Source organism: Corvus moneduloides, chromosome 7 (genome assembly GCF_009650955.1).
Source record: "Corvus moneduloides isolate bCorMon1 chromosome 7, bCorMon1.pri, whole genome shotgun sequence".
Taxonomy (NCBI): domain Eukaryota; kingdom Metazoa; phylum Chordata; class Aves; order Passeriformes; family Corvidae; genus Corvus; species Corvus moneduloides.
This window is the reverse complement of record NC_045482.1, coordinates 1,393,002-1,414,319: the sequence shown is the minus strand read 5'-3', so window position 1 is coordinate 1,414,319 and position 21,318 is coordinate 1,393,002. Positions and strand designations below refer to the sequence as shown.

General features: G+C 46.6%; 2 protein-coding genes across 19 annotated transcripts in view; one reads left to right on the top strand and one right to left on the bottom strand.

Annotated features, from left to right (window-relative positions):
* Positions 1-21,318, top strand: part of LOC116446882 — a 781,927-nt gene that overhangs the window by 521,911 nt on the left and 238,698 nt on the right. The window lies entirely within an intron of this gene.
* Positions 1-21,318, bottom strand: part of AGAP1 (ArfGAP with GTPase domain, ankyrin repeat and PH domain 1) — a 315,634-nt gene that overhangs the window by 187,014 nt on the left and 107,302 nt on the right. For 10 of the 18 annotated variants that reach the window (XM_032115303.1, XM_032115306.1, XM_032115297.1 and 7 more), the window contains 4 exons: positions 14,258-14,343; positions 11,327-11,362; positions 10,449-10,590; positions 6,474-6,608 (listed from right to left, as the gene is read on the bottom strand). In XM_032115303.1, coding sequence (XP_031971194.1) covers positions 6,474-6,608; positions 10,449-10,590; positions 11,327-11,362; positions 14,258-14,343 — 399 coding nt within the window. The remainder of the gene's footprint in view (positions 1-6,473; positions 6,609-10,448; positions 10,591-11,326; positions 11,363-14,257; positions 14,344-21,318) is intronic. The other 8 variants (XM_032115311.1, XM_032115304.1, XM_032115305.1 and 5 more) reach the window with 1 other exon arrangement.

The following is a 21,318-nucleotide window of genomic DNA, read 5'->3' as shown; positions in this document are numbered from 1 at the left end:
TTGTTTCCTGCACCAGGATTTCAATCAGAGTTTGAATTAAAGAATATTACTTTACTGGACTAATTCTGAATCATCAGTACTGAAAACCTGAATTCTTTTACATTTTGATGAGATGTATCAATGCTCCTGCTGCCATTTAATGAAGAATTTCTCTATATTGAACTTGGCCTTGCATTTATTGTACTCTCCAAAAAATTTAACAGCTGTCAACTATTGCATAAAATCAGCAGTTCTGCTCTAGGTTTTAAGTAACCTGCCTTACTGCATATACTTCAAATGAAGACTTAGAGAAAGTGCCATAAAATAACCGCTATAAAATTAAAAGTCACACAAAAAGTTCTGCAAGAGATTATGGTTTTCTACAAGTCACCTACTGAATGACACACCACAGCTAAAATCAAAACCTCCCTGGAACTTTTACTGGCATTACATCATTCGACTCCTCTGCGCTAATGATAGCGCTTCTCAAATGCCGTACCCTGGACTACAGCTCCTCACCCCATCGTTTGATTCCAAGAATGAGGAAAAATAGATGCAGACAAGTCACTGGGAAATCGGTTTTCTTTCCTTCACACATTTGTCAATCCAGGTTGAAGAAACCTGATGGAGCAATAGCGGTCTCAAAGTCCCCAAAGCCCGCAAAGCTGGTGCGATTTTCACAAAAAATTGGCAAAAAGGCGAAGTCTGTGCCCACCAAACAGCGTGGCAGTGACACCAAGCACGAGGGGAACTGCACAGAGACCTCCTAAGTCCTCAGGGACACCGGGAAAAAAATCTTTAACTGTAACGTGTAAAGTGTGAAATTCAATTAATCAGTCTGAAAACACAAATCCAAGTATTTGGATCCATTTCCAGCCCAATCCTACTGATGCCAACTGCTCCCCAGGATGAAGGCTTCTTCATACCTGTTTCACCAATTCATACGGCTCATTTCAAGCCTTTCTACCTTATACAGATGTCAGATACTGGATTATTTTTCTCCTACTAATTAACACGGGGCCCTTCTTACAACAATGTGAAGTCTGATTTATGACACCAGAACTTGCCAGCTGTGGGAATGGGGCTGAGAGATTACCTGGAAACCAGAAGAAACGTCTGCACAAACAAAAACGGCCACCAAAAAAGAAAAGAATGGTGGCATGGAATGTTTATTTCCAAACTAAACCTTGTAATTTATTAATGGCCCGTAAGAGTTACAGGCAGGCAGGAAGGGTAAAGTAAATCTAAGGGCAAAGCATGAGCAAGGGCGAAGCTGAAGTAAGTTCAGAACAAAACACACAGAGAAACACTTCACAAGACAAGGGTGACCAGATTTGTGTATTTATATATCTTTTATTTCCAGCCGACTTTGGCGGCCGAGGCGTTTGAACGTCCCGGCGCGGGGACACAAAGCCCCGAGCGGCTCCCGGCGCCGCCGCCATCGCGGGCCCCTCACGCCGCGGCTCCGGCGCCCCCTGGCGGTCGCTCCCGCCGCGCTCCCGTTATTCCCAGGGAAACGGGGCGTGGATTAAAGATCAAACCGTCAAATTTACCTTAAAATCAACGCCTTAAAGCGAACTTAACATTGAAACGCCTTTAAATGAACACGGGGGCTTAAAACGAACGCGACTCGAGCATTTGTTGCTCCAGACTAAGCCATAATATCGAGGAAAAGAAATTGACTACCTCCTGTCTCTTCCTCATTTAAAAAAAAAAACCAAACCAGGAAAATACAACTATCTGGACCCAACCAGCAAAAATATTGATTTCCCAGCGGTTTTGAAGCCTGGGGGGGGGGGGGGGGGGGGGGGGGGGGGGGGGGGGGGGGGGGGAGGGCTGCCAAAGAGTTCGCAGGCTGATCCAGCCCCAGTGTGATCAGCCTGAGCACTCAGAGAAGCTCATCCCTGCAGACGCCCCATTCCTGGAGGTCTCAGCCCAAATCCAAGGAATTCCCAGAGCCAAAGGAGCTGCTGCCTCGTTCTACCCCGCACTGGGAATTCCCGGAGCCAAAGGAACTGCTGCCTCGTTCTGCCCCGCACTGGGAATTCCCAGAGCCGAAGGAACTGCTGCCTCGTTCTGCCCCGCACTGGGAATTCCCAGAGCCAAAGGAACTGCTGCCTCGTTCTGCCCCGCACTGGGAATTCCCGGAGCCAAAGGAACTGCTGCCTCGTTCTGCCCCGCACTGGGAATTCCTGGATCCGAAGGAACTGCTGCCTCGTTCTGCCCCGCACTGGGAATTCCTGGATCCGAAGGAACTGCTGCCTCGTTCTGCCCCGCACTGGGAATTCCCAGAGCCAAAGGAACTGCTGCCTCGTTCTGCCCCGCACTGGGAATTCCTGGATCCGAAGGAACTGCTGCCTCGTTCTGCCCCGCACTGGGAATTCCTGGATCCGAAGGAACTGCTGCCTCGTTCTGCCCCGCACTGGGAATTCCCGGATCCGAAGGAACTGCTGCCTCGTTCTGCCCCGCACTGGGAATTCCCAGAGCCAAAGGAACTGCTGCCTCGTTCTGCCCCGCACTGGGAATTCCCGGAGCCAAAGGAACTGCTGCCTCGTTCTGCCCCGCACTGGGAATTCCTGGATCCGAAGGAACTGCTGCCTCGTTCTGCCCCATACTGGGGTCCCCCCCCCAGCCCAGCCCCCTGCTCCCCAAGCACAGAATCCCTCCGGCCACATCCAGTGCCCGAGTGAACGTCGGCTCTTCCCAAAACAGCTGTCGGGATGGCACCGAGATTTTATTTACTTCCCATTAGGCTGATTAACATTTCCTAATGAAAACACATCTATAAAAGCTGACTTGATAATGCTGATGGCAAGTGACAGCCCTTCCCCTCAAGCTGGCGTCACCAGGATTAATTTGTCATCTTCCATCCCTTAATAGAGAAATGGTGCTTTGAAGTTCTCAGACACCTTTTTTCAACACCACATCGGAAATATTATTTGTATCTGGAAATAAAATACTTCTCTGGTAAATTTTTTTACCCAGAGCAGACACAATCTTTAATAAAAGCCTAGTTAATTTGCAAATAAAGCAACCAAAAATAACGGCACCAGAGCAAAGTGCAAATTGTGAGGCAGCAGTGGTCTCTGCCATCACAAACTGCAACTCCTGCCTCAATATTCACAGGTTTGCTGCTATTTTGGGCAAGTTTTGTTCAAAATCTGGGTGTTACAGCCATCCAGACGAGGTAAAACCTCCTTGGTTGAACTGTTAAGCTACAGAGACAGATTCAACTCTGAATCCAAGTTAGACTCAAACCCTTTTGTTTCACACCCCGTGATGCTGATGGTAGAATTTTATCCTCTAACTATTTGAACATTTTCTCCTTTGTGATGTCAGAGAATTGCCTGGCCCACAGTTAAATGGGTCAGAGAAAACCCGAACGTAAAGCAGGGCAAGATGTGTAGTTATGAATACACTGTGAACAGAAATAAAAGCAATTCTCATGCATTAATGGTACATCAAGCTAATTCAAGAAGGCTAAAATCATTAAAAAGGCATCCTGGGGCAGTACACAGTCATTACAATACTGTGCTGACAAAAAATATTAAAATAATCATTTCCAGTGTCATTGATAGAATCTGTTCTGATAAGCAGGGGAAAAAAAAAATCTCTAATTCCTAATTGGGAAATATGAAGCAAAATAGATCTTGTTAGCATTTATCTCATCTTTAAAATGCAATTCCCCTGTTCAACTATTCAGAATACCAAAAACTAAGAAAGGATTTGTAATCCTCCATCCACTGTGGGGCACATTATTAAGCTAAGCCCCTGAAACATGGAACTTCTCTTTTTTATTTCAGCCTGAAATTCAGGTTTTAACTCCCAACAGTATCTGAGATTACACTTCAGTGGGACATGGCTGAAAGTTTAAAAAAAGCCTCTAAACCAGCAGAATGTGAAGAAGGACTTTTGGCTTTGACTTCACTCAGCATTCCTCTTGCAAAATATGAACCAACAGACTTGATGATCTTAAGGGTTCTTTTCCAGCCCAAGTGATTCTGATTCCATCTCTGTTACAATCAATAGTGAGCTTATCAACTGTAATGAAGCGGTGGAAATGAGGTATTTGGATTTAACTCAAGAATAAAGTAGCATTTTCATAATAACAATAATCATTCAAGTTAAATTATTTTACCACTCAGCTGTGGAGAAAATGGGAAATGAGTTATCACAGAAGAATCGTAACAGATGACCACTAAGTTCAGTAGCTGCTTGCAGGGGACAAATTAGAAATTTAATTTCTAATGTGTGTGCAACGAAGGAGTAAAAGGCTCTTCAGTGCCATTTCCAATTTCTTCCTCCAAAAGGGTACGTCTACATCACAGCAAGGCACAACACAGAAACAAGGAAATAGATTTCAGAAAAAGCTTGCAGACAAAGCAGCCCACACTAGGAATTGGTGTCAAAACCCACTAACTGTGTGCTAAAGAAAAGTCTGTGGGCTGGAACATCCTCAGATAGGATTTCCCCCCTCTCACTCTCAGAGAATCCCAGAATTGGTTTGGATTGGAAGGGACCTTAAAGCTCATCTCATTCCACCCCCTGACAGGGCAAGAACACCTTCCACTATCCCAGGTTGCCCAACTAATGTGAACCCTCTGAAGAAGCCACTAAAAATCATTAAAGCTACACTGAACCTGAACGCCCCAGAGCAGCACAAACCAAGGGACGTTCAATCAAGTGCTCCCTATTAACAGCTTGCACTGCTCATTCACACCCCCTCACTTAATGGGGTTAAGAAGTTGCTTTGTTTCCTGCTGAAATAAACAGCAAAAACTATCAGGAATTGGATTCGCTCCCAGACGTGTCTGGCAAGTGTAACCCATTCACACAGAAGCATTTCTAATCCTATTAGCTGGCAAATATTAAAGAGTTGGTTGGCTGCCATGGGGGTAAACCAACACACCCTGATCTTTCTTAAAACACATGATCCTTGTCAATTCTTTCTTATGACCAAAATGGAGCAGAGAGACAAATGAGCCTCCTGAAAGCTTACAAGTTTCTCACACTAGCTTTGTGCCAAGAAACTTCTCTCAAAAGCTCTGAGAAAGGAAAAAAAAAAAACCAAAAAAACCCAACAAACCAAGAAGGAGACTGTAGACAGAGCCACAAATGCCACGACTTGGAATATATAATCAACAGTCTAACTATAGCTAGCACTCAAAAATAAATGTGCTAACAAAACCCCCTAATGGCTCTTTGAAACTCCTAATCAATATAGAAAATCTAAGCAGTCAAAACAGTAATTTTTGCAACTAGTTCAAGAGAAAACAGGGAGCAAAGCAAGAAGATGCAGCTTCAAACGCTCTTCTCTGAAATCTGACCAACAGCATGGGTAAAAAAATGGTGCACATCATGGTTTTCCATGTAAAACTTAAAATGTTTGGTCTCTTTTTTTTCCATGTAAAAATTACAACGGTTTTCTTTTTCCTCCATGTAAACATTATAATGTTTTGTCATTTTATTCCATGCAAAATTTTGAAATTTTTGCCTTTTTTTGTAAAATTTGAAGTGTCTTTTTACACCCCACTGCAAGGTGCTGACGTGACACTGCCTCACATAGGCACAGACATAGCAGGACTTTTGCAATGAGAAGCTGGCAACAAAAACCCCCAGAACTGAGGAGCTCTGAGAAGTACTAAAACTTAATTAAGAAGGTTTTTAGACACAGAAAACTGCTGTTTTGAGGGGCTGACACACGTTCAGCCATGAAAGGAGACTGGTGAGAAGCCAGCCAAGCCCCGGGATGCTTGGTTGAAATTCCACTAGAGGGGGCACAGAGCCCATCTCACACAGAACTCCAGGATCATGGAATCATAGACTATCCCGAGCTGGGAGGGACCCACAAGGATCAAAACCCCTACAACATAAGGCTCTCAAAGAGTCCCAGAAAGGTTTGGGTTGGGAAGGACCTTAAAGCTCATCTCATCCCATCCCACCCCCTGCCACGGGCAGGGACACCTCCCACTATCCCAGGCTGCTCCAAGCCCCAATGTCCAGCCTGGCCTTGGGCACTGCCAGGGATCCAGGGGCAGCCCCAGCTGCTCTGGGCACCCTGTGCCAGGGCCTGCCCACCCTCCCAGAGAAGGATTTCTTCCCAATATCCAACCTCTCTCTCAATTCCTAACACCCCGTGAACACCATGGTACTTGAACAAGCCATTTTCAGCTACTCTGCACAAACAGCCCCTCGGCCTCTCCACGAGCACTAAACCAAACCAAAAAAAACTTTGCTAAAATAAAGCAAACACCAAAGAAAACTGAAAATTAAGTAAGGATTAAAACCAGCTTAAGATAGTTAAGACTGAAGATGCTGGTGGAGAACACATCAGCACAGTGTGTTCAAGTTAAGAAGGTACAACAAAAAAGCCTAAAAATCAGCATTTTCTTCAACTAAGCAGGCAAATATCTGAGCTATCCCCGATGGGCCATTATGGAGAAGGAACAGCTAGAGCATGGAGTGATGTGCTGGATGAAGAAAGGCAGCTGTACCGTCATGGAAGACTCTCTCCACGTTGAGCCCGTAGGTCGCACAAGTCTCATAGTAAGTGCATCTCTTGAGGTCATTCGACAACTTCCTGGCTCTGGCATCGTCGATGACGCGGGGGTTGGTGGAGCTGATGGCATCTGCGCAACGACAGGGGGAAAACACTCGTTAAAGGTCGCTTGGGAACACCACCTTGGGATTCACAGAGTCACAGGAGGGTCGTGGAGGTTGGAAAAGACCCCTGAGATCACCACCGAGTGTAACATCAACCCCACAGTCGCCACCAACCCATGTTCTCAAGTGCCACATCCATGTGGATTTTGAGCACTTCTAGGGATGGTTCCAATGCTTCATAACCCCTTTCTGCGAAGGAATTTTCCCAATTATCCAACCTGAACATCCCCTGGCGCAACTTGAGGCCACCTCCTTTTCTAATGACCAATAGCCAAGCAGGGAGTTTAAACACAAACCATGAAACAGGGTGCACATCACTAATTCTACATTTTCTTATTAAAATTACCAGTACACTGATTCTTAAATTCAGGGGGAAAACCCTCCAATGCTTTTTGCTTTCCTTAAATATATACATTTAGCTTAGTTGTTGCAAAAAAATAAATAAATACACAATCACATGAAAGAACACGAGTTCTGATGTAAATCATATTTAGGGAAACAAGCGGGTGATTACTACAAACACGCCAAATGATTTTTAGGCCTCTATAAATATCAGTGACTTACAAGTAACTGAAGTGTGAAGTACAAAACACGACTATTTTTAAAAACAGAATTTATTGTAAATTACTTTCTCAATCCCTGCAGTAAAGGCAAACCATGAGATTTTGTGGGAACATACTGCAAAGCTGCTCAAAATTATATAAACAATCTCTAAATTTCTAAACAGTCCTACTTGGCAATTCTCTCCAAGATCTTCTTTCCATGAAAGCTGAAGATTAGAAATTTCATTTTCTAGAGCTTATCCAGAGGAGCTGAAAAAACCTTACACCAGAACAGATGAAGGAGAAGCTTCTTTCTTGCTACTCCCTCACAGTGATGAACTCTGTATACAAAAGTGATACGATCTGAAGTGATAATCTTATGAACAAATCTTGGAAAGGAGGCTTTTTTCCCCCAGGATTACCATGCTACTCTTCTGCCCCTGGATCCCTGCAAGTGTCCAAGGCCAGGTTGGACGGGGCTTGGAGCAGCCTGGGATAGTGGAAGGTGTCCCTGCCCGTGGCAGGGGGTGGCACTGGGTGATTTTCAAGGCCCTATCCAACCCAGATCATTGAGATCTTACAGCAGGCACCAATTTCAGCATTTACAGCTGCCCAGCAAGTCTTCATTAAAATCTGCAAAACTGCCCACAGCAGCAAAATACCTTTGTTGTTTGGGAAAAAAGCATCACCTCTACCTAAATAAGGAGTCAATGCCTCTTGCAAAGCCGTATTTGAGGCTCTGCCCTGGGCATGACAGGACCAGACCTCAACCTGACACTGCCCTTACCTTCTCACCAGATCCAATTAACAAAAATAAAGGGGGAATTGGGACAAGTAGGAGCCTGATTTTTTTAATCAGCAGAGGGCGCTGATAACATTTAACCAGAAAGGAACTGACAGGGTTGACTTCCAGACCACCACAGCTTCCTGAAATTTGCCTCCTTGTTCCGAGGTGGGTCAGGCCAGGGCACTGAGTTGGCTTTGCAAGTCAGGGGAGAACACCAGGAAGCATTGGGCCAGCGTTAATATTTTGGGAAAGACTTCATTTCACACCTCATTTCAAAAATACCTGATAAAACCAAGTCCAGGTTGGACAGGGCTTGGAGCAACGTGGCCTTAGTGGAAGGTGTCCCTGCCCATGGCACAGGGCTAGAACTGGATGAGCTTTAATGTGCCCTCCATCCCAAACCATTCTGGGATTCTCTGATATCAAAAAGGTGTATTTCAAATATGCATTTTAACAAGTGTATTTATGTATTTCATATATTTTATTTTGCGGTCAAACGCAGACAAAAAGCTGTGTTTTTTCCTGATGCTTATTACTAGAACTAGCATTATTTCCATCTTTTCAAAAAATCCCCTTTGCATCAAGTGCTGTGACAGAAAAGGAACTTTTCTTTTCCTGGAAAGAACAGGAAGGAGATGAAAAACCATATCCCAAACCATACCCAGTGTCAGAAGAGCACAAAGAAAAAAAAGAAGCTGGAGAAATGTTTCCCCTTCACTTTTTCAAATCCAGCTTCAAACCCAAAACGTGGCCCCTTCAAAGCAGCTCCTTTCTGCTTTTTGGTGGAGCTTCTGCTGTCCTAAGACTTTTTCTGTTCCTATTTCCCCTTTTCCTTCTTATCATCTGTTTCCTCCCCCCAGCTGGGCTGTGATTCCTCCTTCCCTGCTGCCCACACAGCCCCTCTGTGCTGTCATCCCTTGGCAGGAGGCAGGGGAAGGCCAACTGCTCCCTGACCACATGGCTGAAGAAACAGCAAAAAGCTTCAACACCACCAAAACCACTGGGACACACTAAAAAGGAGGATGGCCAAAACTGAAATGACAGAACAACTCACACCACCTGTGTTCTGCCTCTAACACGGAACAGTGACCTGGTGATACACTCAGAAAGAGACATTCCAGTGGGAAGGAACTTAAAAGGAGCCAGGAGCAGCTGAGGGAGCTGGGAAGGGGCTCAGCCTGGAGCAAAGGAGGCTCAGGGGGGACCTTGTGGCTCTGCACAAGTCCCTGACAGGAGGGGGCAGCCGGGGGGACTCTGCACCCAAGGAACAAGGGACAGGATGAGAAGAAACAGCCTCAAATAGTGCCAAAAGGGTTGCCCAGCCCTGGCACAGGCTGCCCAGGGCAGTGCTGGAGTCACCATCCCTGGAACGATCTGAAAGTCGTGTGGATGTGGCACTTGGGGACGTGGCTCAGTTGGTGGCGTTGGCAGTGCTGAGGGAACAGCTGGATTTGATGATTTTAAAGGGTTTTTTTTTACCTTAATGATTCCATAATTCTGTGATCTACGTGGTCAGGAACAGAACAGCTCCAACTCTTGTGTTCTATTCCAAGTCCATTCCAAACCAACCACAGTATGGGAAACTGGTGAAATGCTAACGGGATACACTGGCACAACAAGGCAGAGAATACTCAAAAGACCACTCAGATGCCAAAGAAGCTGAAGTATTTTGGGTACTTTTCCCTTGCCATATTTCCCTTAGGACAGCTGCTATTTCAGAAGAGGGGGGGAGAGGTTGGCTCAGGTGGCAAAAAGCTGCATTTCTGCTTGATTTACAGAGGTCTCCCAGAGGCCCAGCCTGAGGCCAGGGTTCAGTTCTGCTTCCTACCGTGCTGCTGGAGGTTTTCCACCTCTCATCCTTTTGCCTCTCAGCAATGCCAGGATGTTGAACCCTTCCAGACTGCCAAGCACATGGAAACTGGTCTGACTTCAGAAATTCCCTACACAACTGATTCACCTGCCCAAATTCAACAAGGGCATCTCCCTGCTGAGCAAGAAAACCACCACAACCAGCAAGCACTGAAAATAGCATTTAAAATTTCCTTGCAAGTCACAGAATCCTGGAATAGCCTTTGGTTGGAAGGGACTTTAAAATGCATTGTGCTGCACCCCCTGCCACGGCAGGGACACCTTCCACTATCCCAGGCTGCTCCAAGCCCTGTCCAGCCTGGCCTTGGAGACTGCCAGGGATCCAGGGGCAGCCACAGCTTCTCTGGGCACCCTGTGCCAGGGCCTCAGCACCCTCACAGGGGAGAATTTCTTGTACATATCTAACCTAAATTCCCCCTCTTTCTTCACTGCTGAAGTCCTACACTCCTCCTCCAACAGCACTGCCAGGACACTTGTCTCCCACCTCAAACCAGTCCTTGCAATGCCATGGCCCTGTAGCAAAGGGGAGAGGACAGGACACGGCTTTGCCAGCTTGGAAGAGTCAGTATGGTCTCAGAAACCCGGCTGGAAATGAGGGCTGCACTTACCCTGGGTACCCACCAGTACCATGGGGATTTCACTAGTGTTGCGATAGTTGGCCATGCGGCTGTAGTAGTGGTAAACAGTCTGGAAGCTGACTTCATCCTCCAAGCTGAACACAAAGATAACAGCATCCACCCACATGGCAAACTGCAGGATAAAAAAGGAAAAGGCCAACTATGAGAAGAGCAGCAAGGAGGGGGAAAGAAGAAAATCCACGAGAGAAACGTTCTTACCTTCCTGCGAGGGAGACGCACGCCAGAAAAACCTCACAGACAACAACCAAGGCCTCAAAAGGGGGATAAGCTGCTAAAATGATGAATCTCAACACCCTGCAAGCCATGGGCATCTGGGATACACAAGGGATTTCCTTCCCCACAAGAGCATCTCCTCTGCACTGGGGTGTGTCACCAAACTGCCAGTGCACACCGAGTTTGGTTCACAGAAAACACAGCAGGCAGGCCAAGACTGCTGGGTCTGTGCATCTGAAATGAGCAACGCTCATCTCCAGTGCTGACCGAGTCCCCATGCTGGGATTTGTGTGCATGCATGCATGGTGATGCTGCTGGTAAGGCCAGGACAGGCATTGCTAGGAATTCTCACATCTTAATCCATGTCTCGTTCATTTGAGACTCCCCATTCTTCACCATACAGACACTCTCAATTGAGCCAGCAGCACCAAGTGCCTCGTTCTGCTTCCAGTGTAAGAGCAAACTGCTCTCTCTTGGCATCAGGAACCTGCCACGAGACATGCAGGTGCACAGGCCAAGCCAAGGTGCTCCCCAGTCACCATGCAAGTGAGAAGCTTTTAGCTCACAAGTGAAGTAAGACTGTTTGAAGACATTTAACATAAACAGGGTGTCAAGAAAAAAAACCTCCAGCTTACCTCGTTGCCTTTATTTTTCCCTAAGTGACTCCATTCCTACCCAAATTCAGAGCAATGGAAACAAGCTTCAGCCAGGGGATTTTCATGCTCTTTGTTATGTTATTACTACAACGTGCCAGGGGACACACTGAACAGAGAGGGCTGCAGGGAGGTTCACTGGGGAAAGGCTCTGCATATTCATGATGATTGTATTGAAACCAAACACTGCCTGGGCTGTTTTGGTGTAAAAATAGATAAGGAATGTTTTGAGGTTTTCAAGACAGACAGGAGAACAATCTTCCAGAGGGGAAGGACAGGACTGGTTACACACAGCAGAGTCTCTGCCAGAATAAGGTCAACCACCACACTGTTAAATGTGAACTGTTCAAACCAGAATATGCAATCAGAGGAACTGGAGACAGCTTCATTATTTGGGTAATATGGGCTTGGGTCTCATTATAAAATGGTTTTTGTTGACTGGATTCAGCAGCATCATGCCAAGGACTCTTCCCAACAACTGCAATATCCTTAAGGCATCCATTTGGAAGGCAACAGTCTCTCTAAACCCTCAATGTTTGAGCAGTGTGTACAGCAGCCTTCTAATAAAGATCATTTTAAAGCACTCCACAGGTTTATACAACACAGTTCCTCCAGACAAAAAACATTTCCAGTAATTTCTTACTTCTCTTTTCATATTGAAATGCAGCTTAATCTTTGTGGGTATCAGATCTGTGGTATGGAAAACCAAAGGAATTTTGGGAAACACACACAAGGTCTGGAAACCCTGGATGTCTTACCCACAGTGCTGTGCAGGGAATGGCTTGAAACAAGGATAAATCAGCTGCTGGTATAAAAATCCATTCTCAGACTTATTACTGGGAATGAGCAGAGCTGTTAAATCAAGGCAAGCCCAAAACCAAATTATAAAAAAAAAAGTTTTAAATTTAAAAAATTGCATGCAGCAGCTCATTGTAGGTCAGTCGGTAGGTTAATTTGGTTTTACAAAAGGAAATTGAGTTATTTTCATCTCTGGACCATTTTATCTTAGGCAAAGAAAGGAGAGATCAGAGACCTACAAAAAGAGTCTTCAGGGAAGTTTGGTTTTTGTCCCTTCCTGCCAAAAAGAAGGGGACAGTAACCTGGGGAATACCCACAGCCCGGTGCCAGAACTCCACATGTGAGCTCCTTCCTTACTGCAGTTGGAATTCAATCCCAATTATTCCTGAACCCACAAGCAAACTTTTCATTGCAGGAATTAATGAACAGGTTAAAGTTTTTCATAGACATGTAACTTGAAATTACACCCAAAAACTCCAAAGGGAATTTACAGGAAACCCTTGTGCTGAAAGGTGAGACAGCACTGACACCTCAAACCTCTTCAGCAAATCATGAGGAGGGAGAAAAAATCTCAGCCACCACAGAATCCCAGAGTGGTTTGGGTTGGAAGGGACCTTAAAGCACATCCCAATTCCAACCCCCTGCTGTGGATAGGGACACCTTCCACTGGACAACAGCAATTAAGGCCCCAAATTTTCCTGGCACATACCAGAAGCACAGCCCATGCTGTTCATCAGTCTGCAGCCAGCTCCTGTGAGCTCTGCAAACCCAGTTCTTCGGGCACCAAACCATCTCAGATTGCTCCATGTACCTTTACACCTCCACTATTTACATTTTCAGATGAGTGAACGCTCTCTGAGCATCACAGGCTGGAAACTAGGGGGTGCTTCAGCCAAATCCCTGCCAGCCCCAGACAGAGCTTTCCTTGTTGCTGCTGCTGACACGGCTGCAGATGTGCCAGCGACACTCGTTTCATTTTGTCCTGGAACTTCCTTCCAGGATGTCTCTCTCAGCCTCCATTTCCTCCACGTCCTTTCTCTTCCCCTTTGTCCTGGCACCTTCCCCCCACGCTCTCACCCTCCTGGAGCTGTGGTGGTGCATTGAAACCCAAGCTGCTGCTGCTGGCACCGCTCCCCCTCAGCTGTTTGGCGACAGCGCAGTTCCTGATGCTAAATTATTGCTTGTTTGGGAGCTGATCCCTCCCGGAAAAGCCGAGCTTAGCAAGGCCAGCAGCAGCCAACACTCAGGAAATCCTGCCAGCAGCCAGGTGAGGAGAGGTAGAAGAGGAGGAGGATGCCCAAGCCTGCAGAAAGGGTGGCTGGGTCTGAGGCGATTTAAGCAGCACGTGAGCAAACTCTTACTCAAAATAGAGTAAGGGTCAAGCACACAAACCCACAAGTGTCTTCTCCAAGGCTGATGGCTTGGACAGGCTTGGAGAGCTGGGGGTGCTCACCTGGAAAACAGAAAGCTCCAGGGAGACCTCAGAGCCCCTTCCAGAGGGGCTCCTGGAGAGGGACTGGGGACAAGGGCCTGGAGTGACAGGACAAGGGGGAATGGAATGGCTTCCCACTGCCAGAGGGCAGGGTTGGATGGGACATTGGGAAGGAATTCCTGGCTGGGAGGGTGGGCAGGCCCTGGCACAGGGTGCCCAGAGCAGCTGTGGCAACAGCTGGATGTGCCCTGGATCCCTGGCAGTGTCCAAGGCCAGGTTGGACAGGGGCTTGGAGCAGCCTGGGACAGTGGAAGGTGTCCCTGCCCATGGCAGGGGTGGGATGGGATGGGCTTTAAGCTCCCTTCTAACCCCAAACCACTCTGTGCTTCCATGAAATCCTGATGTGTCACCAGGGGAAGCACACTGCTTGGGAATTCAGTGTAAATGAACTCTATATCCTTACTTGCACGGTCTCAGTCAGAATCCCAAATATTTGCTACCCACACTCATCCATGCATTGCAACTGAAATCCCACCCATTCGCTGGACAAAATCTTTTTCACCTGAGGGTGATGCTGGAATTCTCCCAGCAGGAGCATGAGAAGGACCCAGGACAGAACAAAGCAGAGCCACTTCTTTCAAAGGAAGTTTTGAAAAGCAAGGAAAGCGAGGCTTTGGGCTCACCTGTGCCTCCGGAGGGCCTCCTTCATCTCGTATCAGCAGCAGGTAGCTTTGTCCATCAACTACTATCTCCTTCTTGAATCTCCCACCTGCCACACAAAGCAGCTCATTACAGGCAGCAAAGGTACAAAATGCAAAACAGAAAAAGGCTTCGCTTGTGGAAAAAAAACCCAAAGGTGTCCTTAAGGTCTTTTGCAAATTAACCAACGACTGGAATAAACTGAAGTTTATATGCAGACACATAGGAATTACTTAAAGTTAAGGCATGTACTTGCCTTATTTTTATATATATATATTTTATATATATATAAAGAGTAAAGATATTGTGGGAAAAAGCCAGCAATTGCATTACAAACACTAACTCCCACATGAAGCATCCTGGGGTTGATACACACAGCTAAAACCCCGTATGTACCACCTTTATTTTAAATAACGGTGAGAAAATTGTCCCTAAGAAAGGCAAAGTGGGACAGCTGCACGCAAACAAGGTCGTGTCCCGTCACCAAAATCGGTTTCTTGTGTCAATCAGCATTTCCTCAAGGGAAGCCCAGTTCTCAGAGCACACGTGGGATGTTAGGGGAAGGAGAGTTCTGTACTCACACACCACAGTTAGGGGAAGATACCAGACACATGTTAGACAGAACAGCTACAATGGTGGTGCCTCTGCAGAGATGGGCTAAACTAACAGGGAACGCTGTGCTGCTGCTCGGGATGAACCCCACACCTGCTTTGGACACCCGGATAAAACGAGAGGAGTCGTAGCCTCCAGCCACGTCCTATTCCTGATCCTGTCTTTCCAAGGAATGCGGAACAAGGACTGCCTGTGAACAGCCAAGGAAGCTCCAACCCCAGCAGCTGGAGCAGCTGCTCTGTCCCCTGGCTCACAGAGACTCAGCCACAACCCCAGGGCAGGGTTGGGATTGCTTCTTTTGGGGCTAAAAGCGCGTTTTGGGCACTCTGCTGCCTCTCTCAAAAATGACAAATCCCATTTAGGGCCCCTGGTGTGACGGAGCCTAAGCCAGGATTATGGAGCTTGGCCTAAGCACTGGGGAGGCATTTAGGCTCCTCTCCTGGAGCAAACCAACTCTTATCTCCCCACCTAAGCCCCAGAGCCCCCAAGGCTTCCAGCTTAGCATCACACACCTCACAGCTGAGCTTACAACACTGAGATAAAACACATCCTCTAACACACCCTAAACTCCTCTCTTCGCCCCTATTTTTTTAAACTGGAATTAGTTCCAGTTTGAACCCTGTTTCCCAGCTTCAAAACTTGCCATTCTACCAAAACCAATGCATTGAAACACATGCTGAGAGCCAACACCTCCAACTTGCTCTCCAAACAAGCTCCCAAAGCAAATAAATCAGCACACCCAGGCTAATGCTGAGCCTCAAAACACAACAATCTGCACCAAAATTGCTGCCTTAGGGGAACCCCACACTGGCTTAGACCCAACCACTCCCCCCAGCCCAACCACAGCAGCAGCTTTTAGACCAAGATCACTCCACAGCTCAGCTCTGTGCGATATTTAAGCGTGTTTAAACACATTTTGTGTTTAATAAAAGATGTGAGAACATGAGGTTTTGTGGGTTTGTGCTGGGGGGATTTTTGTTTGGGGTTTTTAAAATCTTTTCTTTCTGAACTTACCCTATTAGCAGTATTAAACATGCAACAATTAAGACTATCACATTTCTGGTTGTTTAGTGGCACAGAAGGAGCAGAAGAGCTACGTATGGATTTTCGTTCTCTCTCTCACAAAGCAGATTTCAATCCTGCCTTCGCAGATCAAGAGGCAGATAAATATATATCATTACTGAACCTGAAAAGAACAATCACAAGCAAGTGTAAAACTTGTAAAGGAAACCAGTCTCAGCTCTCAGGAACTGGATTTCTATTAATCAGGCCATTATTTCTATACGTTGCCGATTAATTGCACGCACTTCCCAATGAAGTGTTAACGAAGATGAATTACTTAATACAGAGCCCTCCAGAGAGGGGTTTTAAAGCTGTAAGTAACAATGGAAATGCAGTGCATGCATGATCAGAGAGGGAAAGTTCTGCCTAATTGCCATTTCCTATTTCCTTTTTTTTCTAAACACTGGAAGTTCCCCCAGCTAATTATAAAATACCACACACCGAATGCGTTTAAGAGCCAACTCATTATTCCTCTGGTCAACAGGACGCCTTGCCAGACTCACTGTACCTTCAAACAGTCCTCAGAAGCACAAAGAAGGTACAGACAGGGTGGAATAAAATAAGCAGAGAATTGAAAAATAAAAAAGTATTTGAGTGTACATACCCAGCTCACAAATGTGAGCACCAAGAGGTTTACTCTTCACGATTTGGCTGCTGAGAGCAGCTTGGAAAAGGGTACTAAATGCAATAAATGCAGTGTAAGTTATCCAGCAGCTCTTTTCCTAGGTGAATCCACACTACATGATCAGCCTGGGGACCTGCTCCTTGCCTTCCCCAAAACCACAGTGCCTGGAACTCAGTGCAATCATTGTTATTTCCAGTATTAAATTCAGATCCTGACATGCTGTCCCACTTCACCAAGGGCTGCCACACCCTGCTGCAGCCAACAGGCACAGTCAGCTCCCATCTGCTCAAGGGGCTTCTTCACCCTTAGAAGCAGGATGTGCTCATTAGCTGGAATAGGCACATCCTCACGCATTCCTTGACTTTTGTTTGGATTTAAGTATTTCATGACAAATAGTTTAAACTTCATACCCCTCCAACCAAACCGTTGCAAAGAATGCCCTGCGTTTCCAAGCTGTACTAAACATTTCAAAACAAATCTGAAGGCTCAGAAACAGAACAGCAAACTCCCCGCTCATCCCTCGAGTAAGAATTATTTCATGCAAATCTCAGCTCACAGCAGGACTCATCCCTAATAACTTGTGTTCCTACACCATTAAGGAGCCCTCATCACGAGCACACCACAAAATTAGGTGCTGCACAGGACAGAGATTAAGAAAACCTACCTCAATATCAAGAATTTCCACAAACAAAAGCATAAACAGTGCAGAATATACAGACCAAGGCTGTACCCTGCAGGTATCTGTGGCTGTAGGATTAAGGCAAACAATAAACTGCTCCTGCCTTTGATTTGATGAGCCTTGATGAGAGCCACGAGCAGTTTGGGCAAGCAAAAGCAGGGCAAGGGCAGCGATTTTGGGATGGTTCAGCTTGGACAGCACTGCATTAATTTTTTTTTTTTTTTTTAAAAATACATCTTGGAGTTTGTACAGCACCACAGGCAAAGAGGAATTAGAGAGATCAGCCAGTTCAAATATTGGACTACAGCAACCCATGAGGAAGCCAAACAGTCTCCCAGGGCTACAAAATACCCCACATTTTCCTAAGTATCTGTGTAGGTGACGGAGCCAGGAATTGCTGTCTGAACCAACGGCACTGAGAACAAAGAAATGACCTTCTAAATGTAAAGAAGAGCTCAAAACCCACAGCACCGCTCCCAGGGGAGGTGGCTGCCTTTGCTCTGGTCCCATCAGGATTATGACACACGCAGCTTTTTAATGAGGGAGTTCCTCAGCTCCCAGATGTACCTGCCCCAGGAGGCCACGGGGAGAGGAGGACTGGCAGCCGAAGGATGGGGCAGCACAGGCACTTCAAGGCGGCTATTGCCAGTTTTCCAGGGCTAGGACACTATCCACTCCCACAGATGGGCACAGAATTGTTACCGGTGACAAACATCACCCCTGTGCCCAAACCCGCCTGGCACAGAGCGGCACTTCCTGAAGCAGCCCATAAAGCATCCCCCGCTCTCTCAGGTGCGATCTGGCCACGCTCCTGCTGCAAAATGCCCACATAAATACCCAGCTTTGATCAATGTAAAGCCAAATAAATTCTGTGCACCAGCGATTTACAAACCCTGGCTAAAGAGCCGGCACAAATCGGGATGGGGGGGGAATCAACAACAGCTTCCTGATCTCGTTTTCATGCACGATGCTCCAGAGGTGAGCGCACGGAACCAGCAGCGGCACAGGAACCATCCAGCAAAAATTGGTATTAATTATAAATCCCACACACATTTGTAATCAGAGGTGCTCTCTGTTACAGAAGGTGGATATTACACAGGGAATTCCGGGGATGAAGGCTTTAATCCGGGCTCTCACAGCCCAGCCACCCCCTCCTCTCGCCGAGAGCTGTTCCACCGCATAATTGCTCACCGGAGCAGCCGCTGATTTTCCTACTGTATCCCCGGGCTCCACTGCACTCACCAGGCTCTTTATTCAAGCAAATTGCCACGGGGATGAAGTTATTTAGCCATATGAGAAAGATAAATTCGGGGGGCTGGCCACACAACAAGCGCAGGCAGCAGCTGAATGCCTGCTGTGGCGGGGCGAGACAGAAGGCAGGACTGAGGCAGCTCTAAAAGCCTGGATTTTATATTCCCAGTGACATGTGCATTTTGACAACAGCAGCCAGTTGTCTCACACATGCACGTTCTCTCTTTTTTTTTTACCCCCCCCCCCCCCCAAAAGATAGAAAATAGTGCCAAGAACCTGGCTCCTCTTCAGGGAAACACATTCAGAAATTCTCTGTTCAAACAGATGGTCAAATATCGGTCTTCTGGTTTGCTACTCACATTTTTTATTTAAACAAACTGATTTTAAAATGGTTTTCGCAGCATTTCCACAAAAAAAAAAAAAAAATTAAGAAAAGGAAAAGGCTCTTCCCCCAGAGGGTGCTGGGCACTGCCCAGGCTCCCCAGGGAATGGGCATGGCCCCGAGGCTGCCAGAGCTCCAGGAGCGTTTGGGCAGCGCTGCCAGGGATGCCCAGGGTGGGATTGGTGGGGTGTCTGTGTTGGATCAATGAGCCTTCTGACTCAGGATAGTCCATGATTCTCTGATTTTGACTATTTCCTTAACACAACCACTGTTGTGCTAAATAACAATTCAGGAACTGTGAGTGGCTGAGCTGGGCCGAGGATCAAAGACCACACAAGAGTAAAGCTGCAAAGGGATCCCGGGACCACCTTCCCAACAGAGTACCCGGGTAAAACAAACCCCAAAAGCCAACAAAAGCAGCCTAGACTGAGCTTTTCAACCCCCATCATCTGCTTCTCTCAATAGGTTTAGAACATAGTTTAGGAAATATGTGGAGAGGTCTCCTGGAAGTCCAATTAAAGCAAGGTACCCCGCCACAGGCACCATATATAAATGCAATATTGCATCATATAATCTGATCTTTACCTAAAAACTGGCAAGGAAGCACTAATATACGATCTTGCAACTCCATGGAAAGAGGGTTTACTGCTGGAATTTTAGTAGCAGCTGCAATGACACAATAACTTAATTCTGAGATGCATCCACTGATGTATTTGCAGTGTCTACCCAGAAGGACAGATGTGATGGGTCCCCAAAACCTGGCAGTGATTTGAAGGGAGATCAGTGGAATTTTACGTTTTTCAGCATTCAGGAAAACATATTACACTTTAAAATATATATAAAAATTACCTCAAGCTGCATAGACTCTCCAGGGTTGGATGGGATATTGAGAAGGAATTGTTCCCTGGGAGGGTGGGCAGGCCCTGGCACAGGGTGCCCAGAGCAGCTGGGGCTGCCCCTGGATCCCTGGCAGTGTCCCAGGCCAAGCTGAATGGGGCTTGGAGCAGCCTGGGACAGTGGGAGGTGTCCCTGCCCATGGCAGGGGGTGGGATGGGATGAGCTTTAAGGCCCCTCCCAAGCCAAACCATGCTAGGAATTCCATGATAAACAGGCTGAGCTAGATCCAGCGTTTTATCTCAAGCAGAAGGGGAGGAAGGTGATTGATTAACCACCAAGATAAATGGGAACACACCAGAGCCGGCCTCTGAGCAATTAAGTTCCCCTCATTACCCAGAGACAGGACTCAGGAGCAGAGCAGTGCATGCTCTACTTTCACTGCAAAGCTCCTGACAGCCAGTGCAGACTGTGCTAAGCCAATTAGAGAGGGCCAGTCTTTAAAAAAAAAATAAATAAATCACTGTAACGTGAGTGCAGAGCAAGAGGTAAAGCACACTCTGTCCCCATCAAATGGCTCATCTGAAAGAGCCACGACGACACTAATCCAAGCTTCTGCAGCAGTTTCAACTCTCATGCACCCAGTTTATTAATAACCCAGAAGATGGAAGTAACAGGCTATTTAGTTTCTAGATAATGAAGCAGGAGGGACTGCAATTATGGTAGGAAATTGGATTGTACTTCAACGTGACCGTAACGAGTTGGAGAAATAGAGGGGAAAAACAAAAGCGGCATCACGAGGACAAAAGCAGGGACAAACCATCTGTGGGAAGATGGGGCAGGATGGCAAAAACCTCTGGCACAACAGAGGAGAGCAGCTGGGAATTCCTGCAGAGTGCAGACAAGGGGACAGCTTGTCCTAGCCCGTGTCACCATGCCAGCCTCAGCCTGTATGGATCTGGACAGGGCATCCCATGGAAGATAAGGACCTAAATCTGCCCAGCAAATACCCAGTCAGAAAAATAAGCACATGAACTACGGTTATTTAAGATGAGGAAGAGAGAAGAGGTGCATGATCTTACTAAGAAATAAACTGCTGATCCCTTTTTAGGGCAAGGGTAATACTTTTCCCATTTTCCCAGTTATTAATTATTATGGCTCCAGGTAAACAGGCAAGAATATCAAGTGGGAGCAGACATACAAAGCTCTACACCCCAATTCCAGGGATAAACCTTAGATTTAGACACCCCCCAGTCCATCATAAATGAGTAACACAGCTTTATCAGACCCCCACCTCACATCAATACACAGAAGCTGTGGCACTGAGCAAATAAGAGCCGAACATGTTGTATGTTCTCACAGTTCAGAAGCGTTTCTGACAGGTGAAAGGGGAGGAAAAACAACCCCCAGGAACCTGTGGGGAACCCCCTCCTCTGACACTCACCCAGAGCCCTCACACCCACCCAACCTCCTGAGGGTCAGGAGCCTCTTGCAGCCACACAAGCTGCCAAGGACCTACAATTCAATCCCTGCTCCCATTTCTACTAATAGCTCACTTTTTCATCTTTTTTTTTTTTTTCCTTTTCTTGGATTTTTTTAC